Genomic DNA, 23,032 nt, shown 5'->3' with positions numbered 1-23,032 from the left:
AACCGGTTGTTCCAGCATCGCGTTCGACATCTGTCCTGTGCGAGAACCGTATTTACAAAATAGAATATAGGTCATTGCTTAAACCCATATATATATATATATCAATATAATTTCCTTGAAAATTATCAAGAAGAATTTACTAAATAGTATTTTATATTGCTAGAGGTATACATTTTTTAAAATATTAAATATTATAACTAAATTATGATAAAAATAATTTTATAATTAATATAATATTATATATAAATAATAAACAAGAGTAGTAATATCTTAAAGAATATTATAACTAATTGCATCTTGAGCATAAATATTTAATTTTTGACATTATTTAGTATATTTATTATTAAATTACAAATAAATTATATATGAACATTTTTTTTTCGAAAATGAAAGTAATGTTATTTATAATAAATCAATTCTGACCACAAGACGCGTGCTGAAAGTGGCGGCGGTCTTTCGCATGTCGGTTGAAATACTTTTGAATGATGTTATTTTGTTACCTCCCAACTTCAAAGACAAATAATACAAATAATTTTCTCCAGGAGTGTATGTAAATTACTAAATTCCATGTGAAATTGTGTGGCTACTGTGCAGTTTGATCGATAGATGGATATATGTTGTGTTGTGAGAAAAATTATGGAGGAAAGGGTTTTGTGTAAAACCCAAGTCATTGCAGCAATTGCTTGTTATGCAAGCTCATTCCATCCAATTATAGTAGGAGTCAGAGTGGTCTTTATTAATTAACAGTCATTGCTTGTTTCATTTGGGGATTTTACAGACATGGATTTCCACTTTTTCTCGCAAAAAAAACACCATGAGTAAAATGTTCTCAAGACTGAGACAAAGTACAATATGTCGTGTCTCCCAGGCAAGTAAACATGCCAGCTGATTAGAAATAATAATAAAATTTTTATATAAATATTAATTAGAAAAAATTAAATTTAATACAATAGTAATTAAGTATTAATACAATAAAATTTAAAATTTAAAAATATTATTTAAAAGTATAAATAAAATATGTTGATGAATTTTTAAATAATTTACATCATATTTTACTTTTAATAAATTAAATTTCTATTAAAATATTTAAATTTTATAAAATTTATTTAAAACAAAATTAGCCAAAATATTAACTAGTTTATAGATGAGTAAAAAACTTAATTCACTTAAGAATATTCTAAATAAAAAAGGATTTAATTATATGTCAGTAAATGATAAATTTTTTAAATGAAATTAATTATTCTAGAACAAAATTGAGCAAACATTGGTCAAGGCATTAATTATTTGGAAAACATTGGTCGAAATATTAACTAATCAATAAATTGAGAAATCATTGGGTCAAGATATTAATTAATTGAGACAAAATAGTTATATGAACTTAATCATATTTACTTTAAAAAAACTTAATCATATTTATACAAATATTTGATTTAATTTTTAAATATATATCATATATATAAGTATTTAAATAGTAAAAAAATTAATTGATCATGGGAATATTAATTTCATAAATGACTGGAGAGAAATTTCTTTGAAATAGTTGACTTGAAGAGTTATCAATAGCAAAATTTATTGAATTATTTTTTTCATATTTAATAATTAAATTAATCAGTTATATAAATATTCTTAAGTGAATAATTTTTTTGCTCAATTAACCAATATTTTAACCAGTGTTTTCTACATTAAGTACTATTTATTAATTAGTATTTCGAAATTTTCTATTTATTTCTTATAATTATATAATAGATATCTACATTTTTTTTACCAATTATATATATATATATATATATGTAATTATATATATATAATTGGTATTATATGTAAGATAAGTAACTAACTAAGATTTATTTCTTATGTATTATATATACACTCAAATTAGGCAGAATTTACTTAATAATATTTATATTCTTTAAAATGAAACTTTTCAAGATGATAAATATTATAATAAAAATATGATAAAAGTATTTGTAAAAGTAATTTAACAATAAAATATCATATACTAGTTAAAATAACTTAAATAAGAATATAATTAATTATAGCTTGATTTTAAAATATTTAATGTTTGATATTATTTTGCATATTAGTTTATAGACTATATATATATATATATATATATATAATTTCTTCAACGTTAGATATGAATGATAAATAAAATAACCTATTTTTTTATAATAAATAATTAATTAAATGTTAAACAAAATTTTACTAAAATAAGATTAATTGATTTTTTAATAAAAGAATTAAAATTGAAAAAATATTTAAGTGATGTCAAAATATTAAATAATTAATAGCGTATTCTTCATGTGCTTCGTGGTGCTAATGAGCCAGCGGATTGCCTTTCCGAGCTTAGGGGGAAACTGCAGTGTCCGTTGAAGTTGGATTCACCGCCAGCTCCTGTTTTGCCTCTTCTTGCTAGAGATATGTTAGTCTAGTAGTTTATTTGTCTTTTTTTCCATTCACCAAAAAAAATATTAAATAATTATTAGCTGATTGAAAAAACTATTTTTTATCGGAAAATACTGATTGAAAAAAAAAACTATGCATTTAATAATTTTCTATAAAAAATATTTAATTATATATTATTACATTTCTCTTTTTTTTTTCGATACATCGGAAAAATATTATTACATTTCTCTGAATTATCATTATTAATATCAATTATTTATGAATGATTAATTACTAATTCATTCAATAACATTAATTGATTGAGGAAAAACTTGAGCATTGGTCAAAATGTTAATTGAGGAAACATTCCATATCCCAATTTCCTTATGAGCCTTGTTGTTTATAGATCTTCTATATAATTAGGTACGTATATATACTAATAAAAGATGCCACGCACTAGCTGTCAACAAAATGATTTAAATAGAAGTAAGTATATATATTAAAAACATTGATGATGAAAATTATGAGAATTAAAAAATATTCGTTGACTTAATAATACAAAATAGATCAGGGTTAGCATTAATTAGCAGAGTGGTAAGTGGCTTAATAAATGACATTAAGCTAAAGGTGTTAGTGCTAAGTATAAATAGCCACTATGTGTAATGATTGTTAACAGAATACAATAAAAGAAAAGTTTTCCCCCATTGAATTCTCTCTCTCTGTATTGATTACTAGTGAAAGCTTTGTTCCGTTTTGCTCCAACAATAAACACTCTAGGAACATGATGTGCAAACCATCGTTTTCATCTTCTTGGTGGCAGGACATATGGAATTCGTGTTTTGAGGTCTCTGATAGTTGGTTTGATAGTCGGGTGCAAAAAACCATTGGTGATGGGGGCAGCATATTATTCTGGAAGCATATATGGATTGGTGACACTTGTCTTAAGCATCAACTCCCCCATTTGTTTCATTTATCCACTCAGAAAATTGCACACTCAAGGAAATGGGTCAATGGCAACAAGGTTCTTGGTGTTGGTCCCTTTTGTTGGCGTAGGGAACCGAGCTATAGGGAAGTGGTTCAAAAGGAAGTGCGTGCTGGAGTCAACGATCACTGGAAGTGGATATTGGAACATGACAGAGGTTTTATTGTTAAATCAGTGTATAATCTGCTACTCTCCCCAGTGCTAAGTGATAATCAGAAGGTTTTTATTCAAGTTTGGTCTAAAGTTATTTCGTCAAAGGTGTGCGCATTTGCTTGGAGGGTTATGGGGGATAGAATCCCAACCAAAGTTAACCTTGCTAGACGTACTGCACTCCCGATTGGATCTCCTTTAGGCTGTGTTTTTTGTCACCATCCTGAGGAGTTTACAGATCACCTTTTGTGTTCCTGCCCACGTGCGGTTCAGATTTGGCAAAGGTGTTATAGGTGGGTGGGTATTTCCACTGCTCTTCTAAATGGAACTTGTGCTCATTTGCTGCGGTATGAGTTGTCAGGCTTTAATTCTAAATATAATTGTTTATGGAAGGCAATTTGGTTGGTGGTATTTTGGTCCATGTGGAATAGCAGGAATAATTTCGTGTTTAGATCGCTTGAAACTGATGTGGAAGACATTTTTAAATCAGTGCAAATCAGATCTTGGTGTTGGTTTTATGCGAGGGTTCATGGCTTCCAATCTTCTTTCTTTGAATGGTGCTCTAATCCAATTCAATGCCTTCTTGGTCTTTGAGTGGGGTTGGGGCGTGGTTTGTGTCCTGGGCATTATTTCTTCTGGTATTGTGTGTTTGTAGCTGCAATGGGTTCCCACTCAATCCTCTTTGGCTGGTCTATTGGATAATCTAGAGTGGTAACACTATTTGGTCAGTTTGGCTGGTATTAGTCCTTCAAAGGCCTAATTGGAACGTATTGGAGAAGTCATGGGCCGGAACTAGCTTTGCTATCAGTCACATTGTGAGAGTTGGACCTATTTTGTTTGTCTAGTTGCATCGTGAGAGATTTTTATTGTCTTCGAGGCTTTGTCTAGGTCTTCTAATTGGCTACAATTTTGCTGGTGGCACTTGGGAGTTCCTTTGTACTGGGTTTTAGGCTGGGGTTTGAAACTTTGGCTTTCATTCTTAAGTCTCTTTATTCTTTGTAATTCTCCTTGGAGACTACCTTTTGATTTTAGAAAATTTGTACTCTTTTTCTTTAACTAGGTTTTTTCAATGGGGTTTTTCTTGATAAGGTTTTAATGAGACATTTTTTCTAAAATTTGTCTCTTTGGAGTTGTTGGGTCATCTTCGGTAGTGGATGGGTCATTGTTTCTATTTAAGTTGTTACATTTATTTTTCTTTACCGCTCATTTGCTACTTTTATTGGGTTGAACCTCTTGTCATTTCAATTTATTTATTATGGCTTATAAAAAAACTCAATATTAATCAAGTCAAAATAAATGGGACCACATATTCAATCAACATCAACAATAATAAGTTACTTACACGTCTTGTTTGGATTATGAATTAGCTCATTTTGATTAAAATAAAAAAAAATTAGAATTTATCAACAAAGCGTTAATCTAGTAGTAAAGTTAAACTCCTGTAAGAGTGATAATTCAAACTTTGGAAATTTCATTATTAAGAGACAGTTACAGTTTATCAAATAAGGGACATCCGCGAAAGGGAAAAATAAATAGTATTATATTTTTAGCATGGAGTTTATGGTATTATTTGATCATGTAATGGACTCTAGTTAGTTAGTGAGTTTAATTAGTTTTGGATTCGGATTAGTTGAATAAACACTTTGCATTTCAAAAATAATCTTGGGATAATTGATCCATGGCATGATATCAGAGCTTCTATGACACAGTGCTCTAGAGTTTGATGTCAACTCCAATTCTTTTAGTAAAAAAAAGTTAAATTTTAGCATATTGTAGGTGAGTCCGTGTATTATTATGCTTCAAGCTCAAGTGAGCTCTTTCATGAGAGGGTGTGTTAAAAATACTAGTATATGACCCGTGCCTTGCACGGGGAAATTAAAAATTATATGTAAGTTTCAAATTTTTATAAAAAATTGTTAATTTTATTTTGTTAACGTAGTGGAAATTTTATGTATTCTGGCACATTTGTGTTTATTTCGTTTTGGTTGCAGTGAATAATCCTAATATGGTAGTTTAAATCTTAAAATATAATTTTTTTTGTTAGGCGTAGTTGATGTTTCAAAGCATGGCGTTTTAAGGTCAATTTGTCGGCGGTGTCATATTAAGTTCTTGTGTAAACTATTTTTTTTTGTTAGGTGTAGTCGATGTTGCAAAGTACGACGTTTTAAGATCAATTTGTCGGCGGTGTCATATTAAGTTCTTGTGTAAACAATAGAATATGTGTTTTATAGATTGAATAAATCATTTGAGTCTTTATCTCTGTTCGGCGTTGTCTCTTGATCGGTGTGCCTCTTGCTTGTTTTGATTCGATACCACTCTTCTCTGCCTCTTTTGCTTCTACGCTTTTTGAAGCTACTCATTAGTTGATATTTCTTCTCTTGGATTTTTAGCTACTCCTGTTACCGTGGTTCGTGTCTTTGAAGATGAATGGTGATTCCTAATTTGATCGATTTGTCACCCTTAGGGGTTGTTTTTGTCTATAATGTTAGGTGTTAAAGCATGTGGTAATGCTTGTGGGTTTGTAGTCGAGATGTTTTTAAGTTTTTCATGTCTGGTTGAGATTTTTTGCCGGCTTGCTTTGTTGTTTAGGTTACTTTACCCATGTTGAGAGGAGATATTTCTCAACACTATATATCAATGTATTTTACTTTCAAAAAAAATATTGAATAACTAAGCAAGAAGAATTATAATAGATATTCATTTGAAATAATGAATCATTTTTTTTTGAAAGAAAATAATTAATCATTCAAAAAGTCTCATGTCACGCTAAATTATTTAAAATTCAAAGGTAGCTAGAATATTTTTTAATTTTAACCCTAAATTAATGTATCACATAATTTAAATTTAATTCGTTTTAAATTCCTAGAACTATACTACTGTTTGAAAATACTTTCTAAGTTTTAAGATAAGTTGTTTCTTTTTTATTTGATCTAAAATAATTCATTTTAATTTCCTAGAAGTTCTCTACTGTTTTAAAATATTTTAAGTTTCAATATAAGTTCTTGGTTTTTTATTTTGGTATAAAATTGAATAATTTATTTTTCTAAAGTAAAATATTATTTTAAGCCAAAATTATTTTATATGAAATGTTCCTCCCCATGGGAGATTTTTACCCTGTAATTTTTTTTTTCCAAATAATTTTTACCCTATAATTTAAACATACTACATATGTATTTTTGTTATTTATCATAAGTAAGTAGTTTTTTTTCTCATATTTTTAAATTATTTAAAAATTAATTTTTAACATGCAAGTATTTCCATGTTAAATGCTCCTTCCATGTCCCAGAATGATAGCTTAAGTGGTAAGAGCTAAGAGATATATGAGTTGGGTAAGAAGGTCGAGGGATCAAATCTTGGAGGATGTAATTTATCTTTTCAGTGTACAAAAAAAAATGCTCCTCTCCTTGAGAGGTTTCAATCCTCTAATTTAAAGATAAATAAATATATACTACATATGTATTAATGTTTTCTAATCTTCCCGTCACATATTAATCCTCAACTACAATATATACTTTTATACACACACATATATATATATATATATAATTCTAAAATTATTCTAAAAATATATGAAAAAAATATTGAAATTATATAAGTAATTATTTTTAAATTAGTTTTAATCTTTAATTTTTATATTGTAAAATATTTTCTTCTGTAGGAGCTTTATATCATGTAATTTTAACATAAATGATTATAACTACATATAATAATGTATCCTAATTCTCACATGTCATATTTAGTATATATATGTATTCTAATTCTCATAGACATATTTTTACTTTTAAACTTTCATACTATATGTCTAAAATTATTTTAAAAGTTATGTAAATGGTGTTTAGTTATTTTAAAATTTATTTTTCTATTAATTTTAACATGAAACTATTTCATGTGAGATGTCTCTCCCCCATTTTTTTTCCTCCAATTTAAATATAAATAAATGGAAATTATATTTTTTACATGAATATTTTTTAATTCTCATAATTTTCATCATCAATGTTTTTAATATATATACTTACGTCCCCCTTAGGATTTTTGCATCATTATTAATATCAATTATTTATGAATGATTAATTACTAATTCATTCAATAACATTAATTGATTGAGGAAAAATTTGAGCATTGGTCAAAATGTCAATTGAGGAAACATTCCATATCCCAATTTCCTTATGAGCCTTGTTGTTTATGGATCTTCTATATAATTAGGTACGTCCCCCTTAGGATTTTTGCATATAAATAGAACTCTCTTGCCTTGAAATCAATTAGTCAAAGAAAGATTAGTGGTAAAATGTCTGAGTGATTTCTTTCGTGTGTTTTTTCTCTGCTTTGAATTCCAGGTATAATTTCAAAAGCCTTTTGACAAACTTCAATTTCGTTTTTTTTTTCCCATCTAAAATTGAGTGATTTCTTGCCTTTTGCAAAATTTCCGTGTTGGTGTCATTTTCAGTTTGGGGCTTGAGTTCAGTATATCGGAGTTAGTTTTTGTTGTTCTATGTGTTTGAACCAATTTTTCTGTTCTTTTCGCAATTTTCCAGGGATGATTTCTATGTTGATGTGGAATGAGAATTTTTTGAAAGGGTGTCTTCATCTCGGGTGAATTTTTGAAGAACAAAGGTAACTTTTATGGTATTAAATTCCATTACTAGAAGTTGTTTCTGGGCAAGCCATGTGTAACTTGAACACTAATTCCAGTGTTGATCGATATTCATGAAATTTATCCATGTGTGACTTTTATGAATGTTGTGGCATTTCTAAAGTTTATATGTTTTTTTACACTTTAATATTTATGTTTGTGCTTTATATTTTTTCCCACCCTTTTTCTCTACTAAAAAATGGATGAACTATTTTTCAGTCATTTTATCTCCTCTCTTTTCTTTCATTTCCTTTTTCTACTCAAACAAATAGACTATTAAGCAATATATAATTTTTTTTGTTCTCGATTTTGTATATTCTTCAAAATTTTATTTTCTTGGGGTTTTCTATCTGTGGCCTCATAAAGATCAAATGACATAAAATGGTTAAAAATGCTTGATGGAGAATTAAATAAACTATATATGCTTGGAATGAAATGACATTATCTTGTTTATTGAAAATTGTTCATCGTCATTGAGTACTTTATTTTATATATTTTATAAGTTAGACATTTTAGAAATATGATATTAAACAATTCAGAGTCCTTTACCCAATAACTTAAGCTTTTGAAGTTATTGGAGTTTGACTTTCAAGCTCAAGAGAGCTCTTGCGTGAGAGAGCATGTTAGAAATATAATATAAACCATTCAGAGTGTTTTACACAAGACACATGAATGATTATATATTTTTAACACACCCCCTTAGTCACAGAGATTGAATTCTAAACTACCTAATTATAAAGACTCTGATATAATAGCAAAAATTAATTACCCCAAAAGTTTAAACGGTTGGATAAATAATTATGAATGATTTTATATTACATTTTTAACAAACATTATATTTTATATATTTTTTTTCAATTTATTGGAGATGGTACTTGTGCCATATTTGATATGTGCAATTGTTTTAGATTACTTGCTTTGTCATAAAGAGAATGCTTTTATTAATTAACTCATTACGACAACTTTATACTTGATCTTATGTATCATCCCATTGTTTACAAAAAATTTAAACATCTAAGGACTTCCAAATATTCTTGATGTCTTTGTCTTCGCCATTGCTTCCACATAATTGTAGTCTTTAAACTTGCTTAAGGTATAGGTTTTATTTGACTGCTTCTGATCTTTTATATTTCTGTATTATAGATATTGATCTAGTATATAAAAGTGGAAGCTAAAACTTAACCGAAGGAAAAGCAGGCTACTCGTTGCACATCTAAAGCGAGCTTCACGACTAACGATATATCAACAACCATCATTGCATCACCCACAAGCCGAGTTGTAAAAAAATGATATGGGGTAATTATGAAAGTAAAATGAAAACTGTCGGTCATCATAGTGGAGAATCATTTCTTAGGTATTATTTAAACTATAAGAAGACGAGAAGGCCTGAGAGTGTGATGCTCTACAGCAATGGCGAATGGTCGGATTATCCCAGAGATGTTCTTGACATGATTAAGAATGATTTAGAAATAAACAAGACAGTTGTAGAAATAGTGTTAAATGGTCATGATCTTATGTTAGATTTCTTACACATGTGTCAGGTGGACTTGAAAACTGGTTTAAAACAACCCATAGCATGGATTGATGAGGCAGGGAGCTACTTTTTCCCTGAAGTTCATGTTGCTTCGGATGAAGAATCTTATAACTTATGCGACCAAGAGCGTATGAAACTATATAGTGAAATCAAAGTGAATGAAGTTGATGAGTCCAAGTTGGTGACATGTACAGGAAAGTCCAATGGTGGTGAAAACATTTTGCACAATAATGTAGGTTTAGTTCCTTACACTGAATTTGCACAAGGAAAATTGGATTTGGATTTGGTACAGGATATGTTCCTTAGCGGAATGAGTACTTTTGGCAATACTGATTTTGAGATAATGGAGACATATCGTTGCTTAGGTGCATCAATGCAAGCACGGTTGGAGCTATTCCATATGCAATCTGAAATTACAAAAAAAATCCATGGGGATGTTAATTTCCGATATGCTTGGCTTCCCTTTTATAGAGGGGAATTATCTAAAATGATTGAGTATGGACTTGGGAATTGTATGCTATGTGCAACCAAATGCACTTATGGTGTTGGTGTTCATCTTGCGGCGGTTACCTGCCCTTATGCGAGGTTGGTTTTCAAATGTTCAACTTTAAAAATAACATCTTTTACATACTAATAATAAGATTGAATTTTTTGATTTTTACAGTGCTCGTTATTGTGATATTGATGAAAATGGTATTCGACACTTGGTCCTTTGTCGTGTAATAATGGGGAACATGGAAGTTCTTCATCCTGACATCGACGCCGACACTAGTCAGTTTCAACCTAGCAGCTTTGAATATGATAATGGGGTAGATGATATCCAATGCCCAAGATACTATATTGTATGGAATATGAATATAAATACTCACATCTATTCAGAATTTGTTGTTAGTTTTAAGGTCTCAGAGGATGTTGAAGGTAATATACATTATTCCTTTAGTTTTTTATTCTCGCTTTCTATTTAACACATGCTTTCCTATTTGAAATAAACTCTCATCTCGGTATTGCGTAATTAGTACTCAATGGTTGGTCATTGATAAACTGATTGATATTTTTATTCATTGTTTCCATTTGGGTGAAAAAGTTTCAAAATATTTTAGTATTAGGAAATAGGATTTCATCCATAGATAGTTATCTCCTTGTAGTCATACCATCTTATATTCAACATATTGATGACTTCACTCAGGTTCATCTTATATCCTTTCGAGAAAAAGTTTCTTAACAATCACTAATACTCGATGCTTTGTAACAGGATATTTTTGTGGAACTAAGGAAGAGCATAACGGTTCTCGTGCTAATTCTTCTAGGGCCAATTCAGCTAATCATGGTTCTTGTTACATGTTACAGTCAACCTCTTTAGTGGACAATGTAAGTTACCTCGTACGAGTTTTGGATCTTATGTTTTTCAAGTTTTCTATGTAAAAGGCAATGCTAGTACGATATTTTTAACTCCTTTTTTCACACATGAATACTTTCACATTTCACCTCGTATTTTAAATATAATTTTTGAGTTCTATTTAAAATACAAAATCAAAAGTTGTTGGCTTGATATGACTTTATTTTGTGAAATAAATTTTAGGTGGAAATATACTACAAACTTTAAAGAATTTGATAATTTGAACAATTTTTTTGTGATTGGGTATCTTATTCTTCTCACCTTAATGAATGTAGCTCTTTAAGTCATTATTGTTTTACTATCTCATTGTTTCCTCAAATATTCTATGTGAGGTTGGTTGCTTAATAAACAAAGTCACGAGTTCATGTACAACTTGTAGGGGCGTCGTTGTGTATTTTAGATTTGCCTTCTAGTTTTAAATCGTAGTATAGTGTTTAGCTTTAAGGTCCGTATGAAATTGTTTATTTTTTATGGTGGGATTATTCAGGGAATAACTACTAGTGGGGTTGCTGACCCCCCCAAAATTCCGAAATCTCATTGGCTTCCTTTGCATATGCTTATTGGTGCTATCAGTGATAAAGTTCATGTCAATGATATGACTATCATCAAAACACATTATGAACTATACAAGGTATGTGCAATAACTCATATTCGTGCTTGTGTGTCTTCATTGATGAAATATTTAAATGTCTATAATATATCATGTTGTTCTAATTCAGACAAAACAGATTTCCCGCAATGATTTTGTGAAGGAGTTGAGGTTGATTGTTGGAGATACAATCTTGAGAACAACAATAACAAATCTTCAATTTAAGGTGCAAATTTTGTGTTTTCATTTTTTTAAAGATTTAATTTGACCTTGATTTATTGTGCTTTTACATTGTCTTCTATAGTGGTTCTACCACTCGTTTACTATAATAGGCTATAGTTTTCATCTATTTGAGAAATAAATTGCAAAATCTTATGTGCAGTTTTTTGTTTTTATGTGGGTTATGTTGCTTAAATGCTTAGCTGGTTTCTTATAGGTACCATCAAATGATGAATGAGAAGGCTCGAACCGGAATGAAGAATGAGACTTATACTATCTATGATGAACGGGAGAACTTTGCACCTAGAGTTAATTATCATCAACTTTTTGTTTAACGGTCAACATTAAGTGTGATATTGTTTTCTCCTAGCAAAACAATGTATTTTCATTACTTTTGTTATTTATATCTACTTGGAACTGTGGCACATTCTTGCAACTAGAAAATTTTAGTGTATTTATTTTGTAAATCTTCTACCAAGTGGTTAAAAATTAATTGAAAACTTCCGACACATTTGAAGCTATAAGTTGGACGAATTTATTATGGTACTCTAAAAACTTGTGCAAAGTTACACCAAGCACTTTTGACCTATGGTAGTAGGTTTAGCAGGTTTTTTAAAAAAAAATAAAAAAACATATATATTAGTAAACTAATTAATGAAAGATTAGTTAATTATTAACCCAGTAATTAAAACCCAAACATTGCTGCACCAGATCTTATCCAGAAACACAACCCAGAAACATCTTAAATTCTTCTTCTTCTTCCTCCTCCATCATTCCACCACCCCAACCATCACCAATCATCAACTTCACAAAAATCAATCCTCAAAGGCCAAGATCTAACCACAACGACAAACCTGTTCCTCTTCTCAGACCAGGGGAATGAAGAACCTGATCTGAGTTGGTGGCTGGGAGAATGGGTTTGGTGGTTTTTTCCAGATCTGGGTTTATGGTGGTTTTTCACCAGAGGTGGGCAGTGGTGGTTGTTCACCAGAAGGGGTTGTGGCTTGGGCGGTGGGGGTGGGGGCAGTGGTGGTTGCGGTGGTTGAAGTCGGCGGTGGAAGAACAGAGGCAAAGAAGGAGGTGGTGGCAAAGAAGATGAACCCTAGAAATCCCCCCCATAAACAAAAAATCCCAAAATCAGAAACCCTAAAAATCAACATCTTAAAGGTAACACCTTTTCTCCAAAGTTGGGGGTGCTGGTGCTGGATCTAAGGAAGAAGAAGATCTGAGGGTGAGGAGAGATATGATCCATGGTCGCTTGCTTCAAGCGCGTCTGGTGAAGGGATCGAGCAAAGAAAGGATTCTAGAGAGATGGAGATCCAGAATGTGGCTTCATCTTTCCTCAGCCACGAGCTCTGTCTCTGTATTGTTGTTCTGAGCTTGTCCTGCAATTCTGTGTTGTTCCATATTTTCGTTTTCTTTTCCTCCCTTTATTTTCTCTTTGTAACTTCTGGTTCCTAACTCTGTAAGGGTTTGAAACTCATACCCATGAAATTGGGGTTTCACTGCCACGAAATTGGGGTTTACTTTTTTTAGCCACGAAATTTTTGTGTTGATGAGGCCACAAAAGTGATGATTGATGGGTATGGTGCTCGTCGGTGGTATTGATGAAGAAGGTGAAAAAAAGGAAAGGAAACTAGATCTGAGAGAAGAAGAAGAAGAAAACAGAGGTGTCGGTGATGAATATGATCTTGATTTTTTTTAATATTGTAAAAAAAAAATATTTGTCAAAATATTGTTTTTCGAAAAATATTTGTCAAAGTATCGTACTTTTGGGCAAGTGGGGTCAGCTTTTGTGAAGACTCCTGATTTGGGGCGTCGAATTTATCATAAAAACGCTCAGAACTAGGAGCTTTCACAGTCAATAATATCATCATTATTACCTTGACTCCGGTTGGTGGGGGTAGCTGGGATTCTGATGAAGACTCCTCATATGAGAAGTTTAGCTTTCAAGTCAAGCTCTTAGTTTGAGACGTCTCTAGTATGAGAGAGACTTCTAGACCTAGGAGTCATCACTGCAGGAAAGACTCCTCACATGAGGAGTCGTGCCAGGAACAAAGACTCCCCATGTGAGGAGTCCTCTTGTCAAATCAGTCTCCTCATTCCAGGAGTCTCATGTGTACCATAATCTCCTTAGCTCAGGAGTCTTACGTAGAACGCCTACAGCTGGACGTTTTGCACTGTATAACTCCCGGACGAAAAATTTCACACTTCATTAACCATTTTCTTCTCCCTTCTACGATTTTCTACTTCCTTCTCCATTTTTTTTTTCAAGTCGTTGTGATTCTTCATGGTCAACACTATGAATCATATTGTTGCTTTTGTCTACTACAATGGTAGAAAATTTGAAGGCAATGAAGGTCTGACGTTCGAAGGTCAGAAGAGAACCATACACCTCAAACGGAAAATGAGTATGGATAACCTGAAGCAAAGAATTCATAGCAAGTTGAAGCTTGAATGCAATAAGGTAATTTCTGGTGTAACTTGTAGAATTTTGATGTCACAAAATCCAAAGTATTTTTCATGTGCTCAAGTATCCGACGTTGAAGTAGAAGGGAGAAGAAAATGGTTAGTGAAGTGTGAAATTTTCGAATGTGGAGGTCCGGTAGTTATACAGTGCAAAACGTCCAGCTCGCGTTCTACGTAAGACTCCTGAGCTAAGGAGATTATGGTACACATGAGACTCCTGGAATGAGGAGACTGATTTGACAAGAGGACTCCTCACATGGGGAGTCTTTGTTCCTGGCACGACTCCTCATGTGAGGAGTCTTTCCTGCAGTGATGACTCCTAGGTCTAGAAGTCTCTCTGATACTAGAGACGTCTCAAACTAAGAGCTTGATTTGAAAGCTAAACTTCTCATATGAGGAGTCTTCATCAGAATCCCAGCTACCCCCACCAACCGGAGTCAAGGTAATAATGATATTATTGACTGTGAAAGCTCCTAGTTCTGAGCGTTTTTATGATAAATTGGACGCCCCAAATCAGGAGTCTTCACAAAAGCTGACCCCACTTGCCCAAAAGTACTATACTTTGACAAATATTTTTCGAAAAACAATATTTTGACAAATATATATATATATATATATATATATATATATATTTTTACAATATTAAAAAAAAAATGGATGATCTTGGTGGGTTTAGGGTGATGAATATTGGTGAATGGAAGAAGAGACCAACTTCTTGAAGAAGAGAAGAAGAACAGATTAAGGAAAAAAAACATTTTGAAAATACTTATTAAAATAAATGTTTAATTAAGAAAATATGAATTTTGATTTTTTTTTTTAAACCTGTTATAGTGGGTCAAAACTTCTTAGTGTAACTTTGCACAAGTTTTTAGATGACCATAATAATTTTTTCCCTATAAGTTATTGGGTTTTTCACTATTCCTAAGGTGGGCTTGAGCTCCGATTATTTGGGTCTCCATGTTATTTCAACAAAAAGAGTTACAAATCTTAATTGACCTGACACTTTTGCCATATACATTAACTAGTACTTTTTACCCGTGCGATGCACGGAGGATTATTTTTGGGTTTTGTGTGTTTTTTTTTGTTAAATATGATTTTTGTAAATATATTTTGTTAATTAAAAGATATACAATTTTTTAGACTATGAATTCTTTTTATTAAATTTTTGTTAAATCTGTTTCTTTTTATTAAATGTTTGTTTTTGTTTTTGTTAAATATGTTTCTTTCACCTCTAGTGTTTTTACCTGTGCGATGTACTGAGGTATTCATTTTTTTAAATTTGTGTTACTTTTTCAAAGATATTGTACGGATAAAAAGATAATTTTTTTTTAGATATTAGAAATCAGAAATTTGTGAGTTTTTTACTTTTTTGTATTGAATGCCTGTTTTATTTAGTTGCTATTTATTTGAAGTATTTTGTACTTGTTATCAATTTTTTGATTCTATAATTTTCTTTTTACTTTTTCTATTTATTTTACTGTTCTATTTTCTGCTTCATAATTCAAAAATTAAATGTAGTACCATGTTTAGATTTTTTTTATAAACTCTATATAATAGTAAGCACATGTCAATGAGATTGATTGTAGAAGTGGTAAAGTTTTTGCCCAATGGATTTATTTCGTCTATTACAAATATGAAAACTATGAATTGTGGTGACATATTTTTTGTTTTTGGTTATGTATTTTTTTATTTTTAAATTACATTTCTATGAGTACATGAAGTTTCCTTTTATAAATTATTTTTATATAATAATGGAAATCATATGTGAATATGATTGTAGAATATGAAAGGTTTTACTAACATTATTGGGCACTTTGAAGTTGGATTTAATTGTACTCTTTAAGGTTATAAAATTTTAAGCTTTAGAGGGGCCTAAACCAAAAAAATGGGTTTTAGATCCCTCCAAAATCCTGATTCGTTAGTTTAAGTCCCTCTAAGGACGGAAGGTGACAGGGGCTGAAACCTTAGTATTATTTTCTAAAGAAATTTATTAGAGGGCCCTAAACCAAAGAGCCCTGATTTTAGAGGGACCAAAAACATATTTAAGCATAATTTTTTTAACTCATTTTTGTGATTAATAACCAAAATGATATTTTAGACATATTTTATTTTTTATATAATAATAGAAAGCATATATGAATAAGATTGTTGAATATGAAAGGTTCTTGTGATATTTTACTTCGGTGTTAAATTTCAATTCAAAACTAACCAAATACAGAGAATCTCGGCCTTTTTGTTTCCACAAAAAAGAAATCACAGAAAAAGCCAAGTTGAATAGGAAAATCTTACATATTCTTACCCTATTAGAAAATCAGAAGTTACTTTTCATGGCTTTAACAGAGATGACTAAGGAAGCTCATTTAAGTGCAAAAATGAAGATGAAATGGAATGACCATTTTTTCCTTTTTCACAAATACATTTGTATATAAAGAAAAATTGCAGAAGAAAATTGTCGTAGTGTAAACCTCCTATGCCCTCATACTCATTTTAACATTTCTTGTGAGTTCTCAATTCACCAACATCATACTTGACTTTCAAATGCTCTTCTAAATAAATCAAAAGAGGAAACCTTCAAGCTCTGAAGCCTCCAATTCAAGGAGAAGATTCTGCAGCAACAAAAATCAATAGAGGATAACTATCATTATTTTATTTGAAAAAATTAACATCAACAGATAAGCCCCCAAATTTGAACAGAATAACAAACACTACAGGATAGGCAATTTTTCTTAATGACAATTAAAAGCATGGAATTTGAGTTGAAGAAATGCAAATGTCAAGATATCAGCTAAAACAGCTAAATGAAAAAAAAAATTGTTTAAGTTAAACACAATGTTCAAAAGCATCAGAAAACAAAATCGACGCCCCCTAGAACTTGAGCAGGACAAAAAAGACAAAAAGAAACAATATCCCTTCATAAATAAATACTCAAATCTCATTAATCCTACCTCTCAGAGTGTGAAATACACTCAAAAACTAAATATATAAATTTAAGCACAGATCAACATTCAATTTAGGTTGTTGAGAGTACCTTTGGATATCACGATACAGTTGAGGCATGACCATTAGACAGGAGCAAAGCTTGGCTTGACTTCAATTGACAGATAGAAAGAAATCTTAGAGAACTGCATACGAAATCATGGAAGGAGGGTGCCCTTGCTCAAATCCACTTAATTAGAAAATGAATGTAGAAGAACATGGGGGAAAGCTGGCCTGGAAGACCATAAATCATCCTTAACACACCATTACAGACAAAATAATGACCTTTGCAACTCCTCTTAAATCAACACATAGGTGAATAGCACAGAAATAGTTCAATATACAATGATAGAGAAATATAGCAATTCCTTCTTGTACCTCTGATCACGCTAATCATGAAGCCTTTGAATTGATTCCTGTTTGTTCACCTTTCCTAAACGACAAAGACAATCCAGGCCAACAAAACAACAAATAAAGAAACACTTGTATATTACTCCAAATTAAAAGAAAACACACACACACACACTCATGAACAAAACAACACTTGACCAAAAAAAAAACTCTTCGTATAAACTGCAAAATATTATACTAATTATTTTTTTTCTTTGTGGTTGATTTCTCATTTGTGTATACTTCAACGCACTCAGGTCTCTCATATAGTCAAATTGCTAGCTTTCGTAACACAATCAAGAATATTATCCATTTCAGCTAAATTTTAGTAATAATTAAGGATTTTTTGTGCCTCTACAGTTTTTGAGAAAAAAGAAAAGAAAAGAGAAGCTATGCCTACTGGTTTGTTGAAGTAAGTCATTCCAAAGGGATCGAATTCTGAAGGGAAACCTTGTTCTTCACCGAAAGAGCAACATAACCGAATTTGATCATAAGAACTAAGTGTGACCTTTTGGCAATTTATAAGCCTAGCCATAAAACATAGGTGAATCTCCTTCATACACAAAGGAGGCAAATAGCTAATTAATCTCTCATATATGAATTTGTAAATTTGATAGAAAGCTTCATATAGGTTCAAACTGCATTATAAGTTTGGGGAAAAAGGAACTCTCATCACGTCATTAACTGCAAAGGGCACAAAAGTCATGTTAATCAAAGTATTCACTATAGATTGTGTTATAAACGAATTTTAGAGAATAGTGAACTTGGTTCTCCTAGTCCGAAAAATAGGTCCGCAAAAGCAAGAATTAAACAACATCCAAACCATTATTCATAAGTTATTTGTTTTCACATCTACAACTAATGCTAGTTATAAGCATCTGATTCTGATCCTTCCAATGCTGCTCCATTATGGAAAATACTCTCTTCATTCTCAGGCTTACACCAACTGTTGGAACTTGGTTTGAACCAAACATCCCTATCAGGTTGTCCTATCGGCCATCAACAACAATTGAACCAACCTGTATAAAAACTATCCATCCCTAGATATAAGCAGAAACTTCAGTTTTAAAATTTATTTAAACAAAACAGACCACAGTATATATGCACAAATAAGACTCATAAGCCTACACACTACACAGAGTAAGCAAACACTCATGAATCATCTGTAGGCTTTCTGAATAAGAATTATTGCAGAAAAAATGAAGAGAAAGGAAACAAAATTACCTTCAAAGAAATATGTATCGTAGAATAGAACCAAAACGTTGCAACAAATAAATTCATACATAGATGTTATGCAGCAGTAAGATATCATTCAGGTAGCATAGGAGGAAACTGAAATCGCAAACCCAAGGTAAGCCCCAAAGAATGGAGAAACGACGCATAGAGCAAAAACGTAGACTTTCTGCAACTTTAACCCTAGCAAGCAATAAACATCAAGATTAAAAAGAACGGGCTAAGAATGAGATCGAGACAGAAAACTGAAAACCTGGTAAATCTGATTCTTACGGCATCAGAAGATGAATCTCTAATACTGCTTCTCAGTTCCAACCCGTTCGACAGAGGTGAATCTTCGGTGTTCCAATCGTAATCCAAAAGGTTTATTGTAGAAGGTACATATACATTTTCAAAACCCTACATCGTTGTTATCAGTTTAGAACGGGAAAAAAAAGGAAGAGGAAGTGTAATCATGCGTTACAAAAGCAGAGTTCCGTTTTGTTTTTTTTACAGTGAAAGGGTTGTGAGGAAAAAGAAACAACAGCCAAGATCAATGGCAATGGCTGCTTCCATAGTATAGATGAGTAGTATGTTGCCTCAAGTCAGAAACACCTCGATGCACCTCTGATCCATTGTTGTTCCCTCCTTCCCCAATCTTTTTGTAAACATTTGTTTTCTTGTCCTTGCCATGAAATGTGAAACAATCAGTAGAGAAAAAGAAGGGATACAATAGCAGGAAAAATGAAGAAGTAAAATCTATGAGAGACTTAAGTCCATAAGCTCCATAACTACCCTGAAGCTTAAATGGAAGACTTCTAAGCACCTCCAATAGCTTCTTTGCCACCACACTTCCTTCGGTCATGACACAACCAACGTTCAATGAACAACTTACAGTTAATATGCAAAGTGAGATTTCAGGCAGTATTAATCTACAAAAGAAGAGAAGATAAGTCCCTAAAGAAGACAAATTAGCTTTGAATCCAGAGAAGCAGCGATGGTTCATCAATTGCTGTGACGTTTATCACACAACAACCTCTGAAAATAATCCAGCCAAAAAAAAGTATAAATGAAAAAGGTATGGCAAAAATGTAAGCAAGTAAAATTGGATCAGCAAGCAAAGATGTTCCTGAATCCACAATAGCAGCACAACTCCCTTAAAAAAACCTACAAATATCAATGGCCTGTTCCACAATTTGCTGCAATTCATAATCAAAACTTATGATTACAGCCACTAAAAAAGAAAATATTTAAAAGTACACTTTGTACATAGATCACGTTTTATAAAAAAAAAACACTACAATCTGAAGGGGTGCTTATAGATCATAAATAAAAACATACTTGTAGCTTGGAGACAGCAACCATCTTCATTCCTTTGGATTTCCTTCACACTCTTCATCTGGTTATGAACTGCAACATTACATAGATCCCTAAATGGCTAAATCTAACAGAACAATCCAAGAAGATAAACAACATTAAGAAAAATAAGGGGAAAAGAAGGGAAATTGATCATACCCACTTGAGTTGAAATAGAGCGGAATCCAATTAGGGCTTATGTCTGTCAACAAAGTGAAATCAGTGAGAAAAAGGAAGAGAAGGTATATTGCAGAGATTGGGGGGAAAACAAAACGCACCGTTCGAAACAAAAAACACATGAACTTTCCAATTTGATTTCTGTCTTTCACGTTTCTCACCCTCTCTGCACACTCATTCAATTTTGCACTCTCTCTGCACTGCAGACTTGTCACAGCGACGCCATCTTCATCACAGGCGTGACCATTCCTATATTCCATTTCGTTCGTTTTTCTGCAGACCAAGCCCACCAACTTCTGCCTCATCTCTTCGGTTGGACCCCTCTCTCTCACTCACGACACTGCTTCGGTGAATCGCATCGTCTGCTGCAGGCTCACACCATCACTGTCTCGACCTCTCTCTATTTCAAAACCCTAGTTAACTTGGCAGATCAACGACGCAAAGAAGGAGAATGGGATGAGAAAAGGAACGGAAGAAGAAGTGAAAACGTGAAACGCGTTTCAGGTGGAATGGAAGATTGATTGAAACTGATGCAATTAAAAACCCAAATACGTTTCAGATGGAATGGGAAAAGTGAAACTGATAATTTAAAACCCAATTGCTTGCTTGTGAACCAACAGCTCAGAGAGAAATAAAATGTTTTTTTACTAAAATATTCATGCCCAACTTTCATGGTTTTTGGAATAAATTATTAAACGACTTATTTGCTCTCAAAGCTGCAGAAACTCTGTTTTTATATATTATATATTATATTATATATATTATATATTATAGATTATAGATAGATAGATAGATAGATAGATAGATTATAGATAGATAGATAGATTATAGATAGATTCCGCTCACAAAGGGAAGGCGAGTGTGAATTAATAGAAGTGTTATCTTATCTAGTAAATTTAAAATTTTGAAAAGGTAACTAATCTTAATGGAAATCTAATAACAAAATCCTTGAAAATATAACTAATCATAAATATATATTAGAAAAGAAGAACTCCCATCAGGCCAATTCGATGAGGTGTCGCTCCTAGATTAATTCTCAGGCCAATTTAATGACGTGTCGCTCCCAGATTAATTCTCAGGCCGATTTGATGAGGTGTCACTCACAGATTAATTCTCATTTGATATTAATTCGATGAGGTGTCGCTCCTAGATTAATTCTCAGGCCAATTTAATGACGTGTCGCTCCCAGATTAATTCTCAGGCCGATTTGATGAGGTGTCACTCACAGATTAATTCTCATTTGATATTAAAAGTATTAAAAAAAACATATATGTACATTTTTATAATAAATAAAAGAAAAACAAATCCGTGAAAAAAAATCATATATAAAAAACTATTTTTTAAGGATTTTGTTATGTTTTTATTGTTATTTGTTAGATTAGTTTATTATTAGTCTTATCTCATTGAGATATAGTTTATATTTGTTTCTCTATTTTAGATTAGTATCTACATAAACAAATATTTTTTAAAGATTTTATTTTGTTTTTATTGTTATTTGTTAGATTAATTTATTATTAGTCTTATCTCATTGAGATATAGTTTGGATTTGTTTAAAAAAATATTTTTTTAAAGATTTTATTTTGTTTTTATTGTTATTTGTTAGATTAGTTTATTATTAGTCTTATCTCATTGAGATATAGTTTAGATTTGTTTCTCTATTTTAGATTAGTATCTACTTAAATAGTTAAATAGAGACAGGTTTAGATATATTTAGTTTCTTTTTATCTCTTTGTTTGAATTTAGAAGGCTTTCTGGCAGTTTTGGTCCTGTCATTCTTTTGAGCATAGTTTGTGGTTTTTCTTGTAGCAAGGTGGCTATCCCAAGCTTGTGGTACTCTTTTTCCTTTCTGGGATTTTTCCCACTGGGTTTACCCAGTAAGGTTTTAATGAGGCCCTTGTTTGGGATACCGTTGATGCCACTTTGCGGGTTGGTGGTGGGTTTTGTTTGCTCAAATTATTGGCCTCTGTACTTTGCCGGCTGTTGTGTCTTGACATCGGGTTTGATCTTTCTTAGTAATAATATTTCTTTCATTTAAAAAAAAAAAAATCTTAACATATATTCAACAGAATCCTTATATGTCTTTGGCTTCTCTGCATTTTTAGGACTTTCTTCTTCTCCATCTTCTCTATTCATACAACTTGCTTTGCTCCCTTTTCATATACAATATTTTGTTCTATTTCTGCTACTTTATGCTACCTTTAATCCATGGAGATTGCCTTCTTGATTGAATGATTGAATTTTACTTAACTTTTTCCTGACTAACAAAGAGTAAACGTGTTTTGATTCAGGTTCGATGTGAGAATTTTTGAAATTGCTATGTTCGCACAGATCCTTCTCAAGGATGACCTTCAAGCTGTCTGTTTCAGAGACCGTGAATGAGGAATAAATTGATTGTGTTTTATGTTTTTGGATATGTTATTTGAATTGTGATCATTGTTATTGCTCACCTTTCTTTTCTTGGATTTGTCTTCTCTATATTGTGGACTGCACTCTGGAATTTAACAACTTCAGTGCTTGTTACTGTATACATATGCATGTAGTTTTGTTGTTTAATCAACGGTGATATA

General features: G+C 31.6%; 1 protein-coding gene and 1 long non-coding RNA gene across 10 annotated transcripts; one reads left to right on the top strand and one right to left on the bottom strand.

Annotated features, from left to right (window-relative positions):
• Positions 1-9,433: 9,433 nt before the first annotated feature.
• LOC130744782 (inactive poly [ADP-ribose] polymerase RCD1-like) lies at positions 9,434-12,123 on the top strand. The gene is made up of 6 exons (XM_057596937.1): positions 9,434-10,266; positions 10,346-10,599; positions 10,934-11,049; positions 11,565-11,708; positions 11,797-11,892; positions 12,103-12,123. The coding sequence occupies exons 1-6, from the start codon at positions 9,434-9,436 to the stop codon at positions 12,121-12,123; spliced, it is 1,464 nt and encodes a 487-aa protein (XP_057452920.1).
• Positions 12,124-16,697: 4,574 nt separating this feature from the next.
• Positions 16,698-21,034, bottom strand: LOC130746192 (uncharacterized). Of its 9 annotated transcripts, XR_009022053.1 has the most exons (6): positions 20,567-21,034; positions 20,448-20,490; positions 19,447-20,342; positions 19,227-19,352; positions 17,383-19,136; positions 16,698-16,960 (listed from the first exon to the last, which is right to left on the bottom strand). It is a non-coding gene; the product is annotated as an uncharacterized LOC130746192 (long non-coding RNA). The 9 variants fall into 9 exon arrangements; XR_009022046.1 differs by having other exon boundaries at positions 17,383-17,564; positions 17,709-20,342; XR_009022049.1 differs by having other exon boundaries at positions 17,383-18,760; positions 18,945-20,342.
• Between the last annotated feature and the right edge of the window lie 1,998 nt (positions 21,035-23,032).

The sequence above is a fragment of the Lotus japonicus genome, chromosome 3 (genome assembly GCF_012489685.1).
Source record: "Lotus japonicus ecotype B-129 chromosome 3, LjGifu_v1.2".
NCBI classification, from domain to species: domain Eukaryota; kingdom Viridiplantae; phylum Streptophyta; class Magnoliopsida; order Fabales; family Fabaceae; genus Lotus; species Lotus japonicus.
The sequence above is the reverse complement of the archived record's forward strand: the minus strand, read 5'-3'. Positions and strand labels throughout refer to the sequence as shown.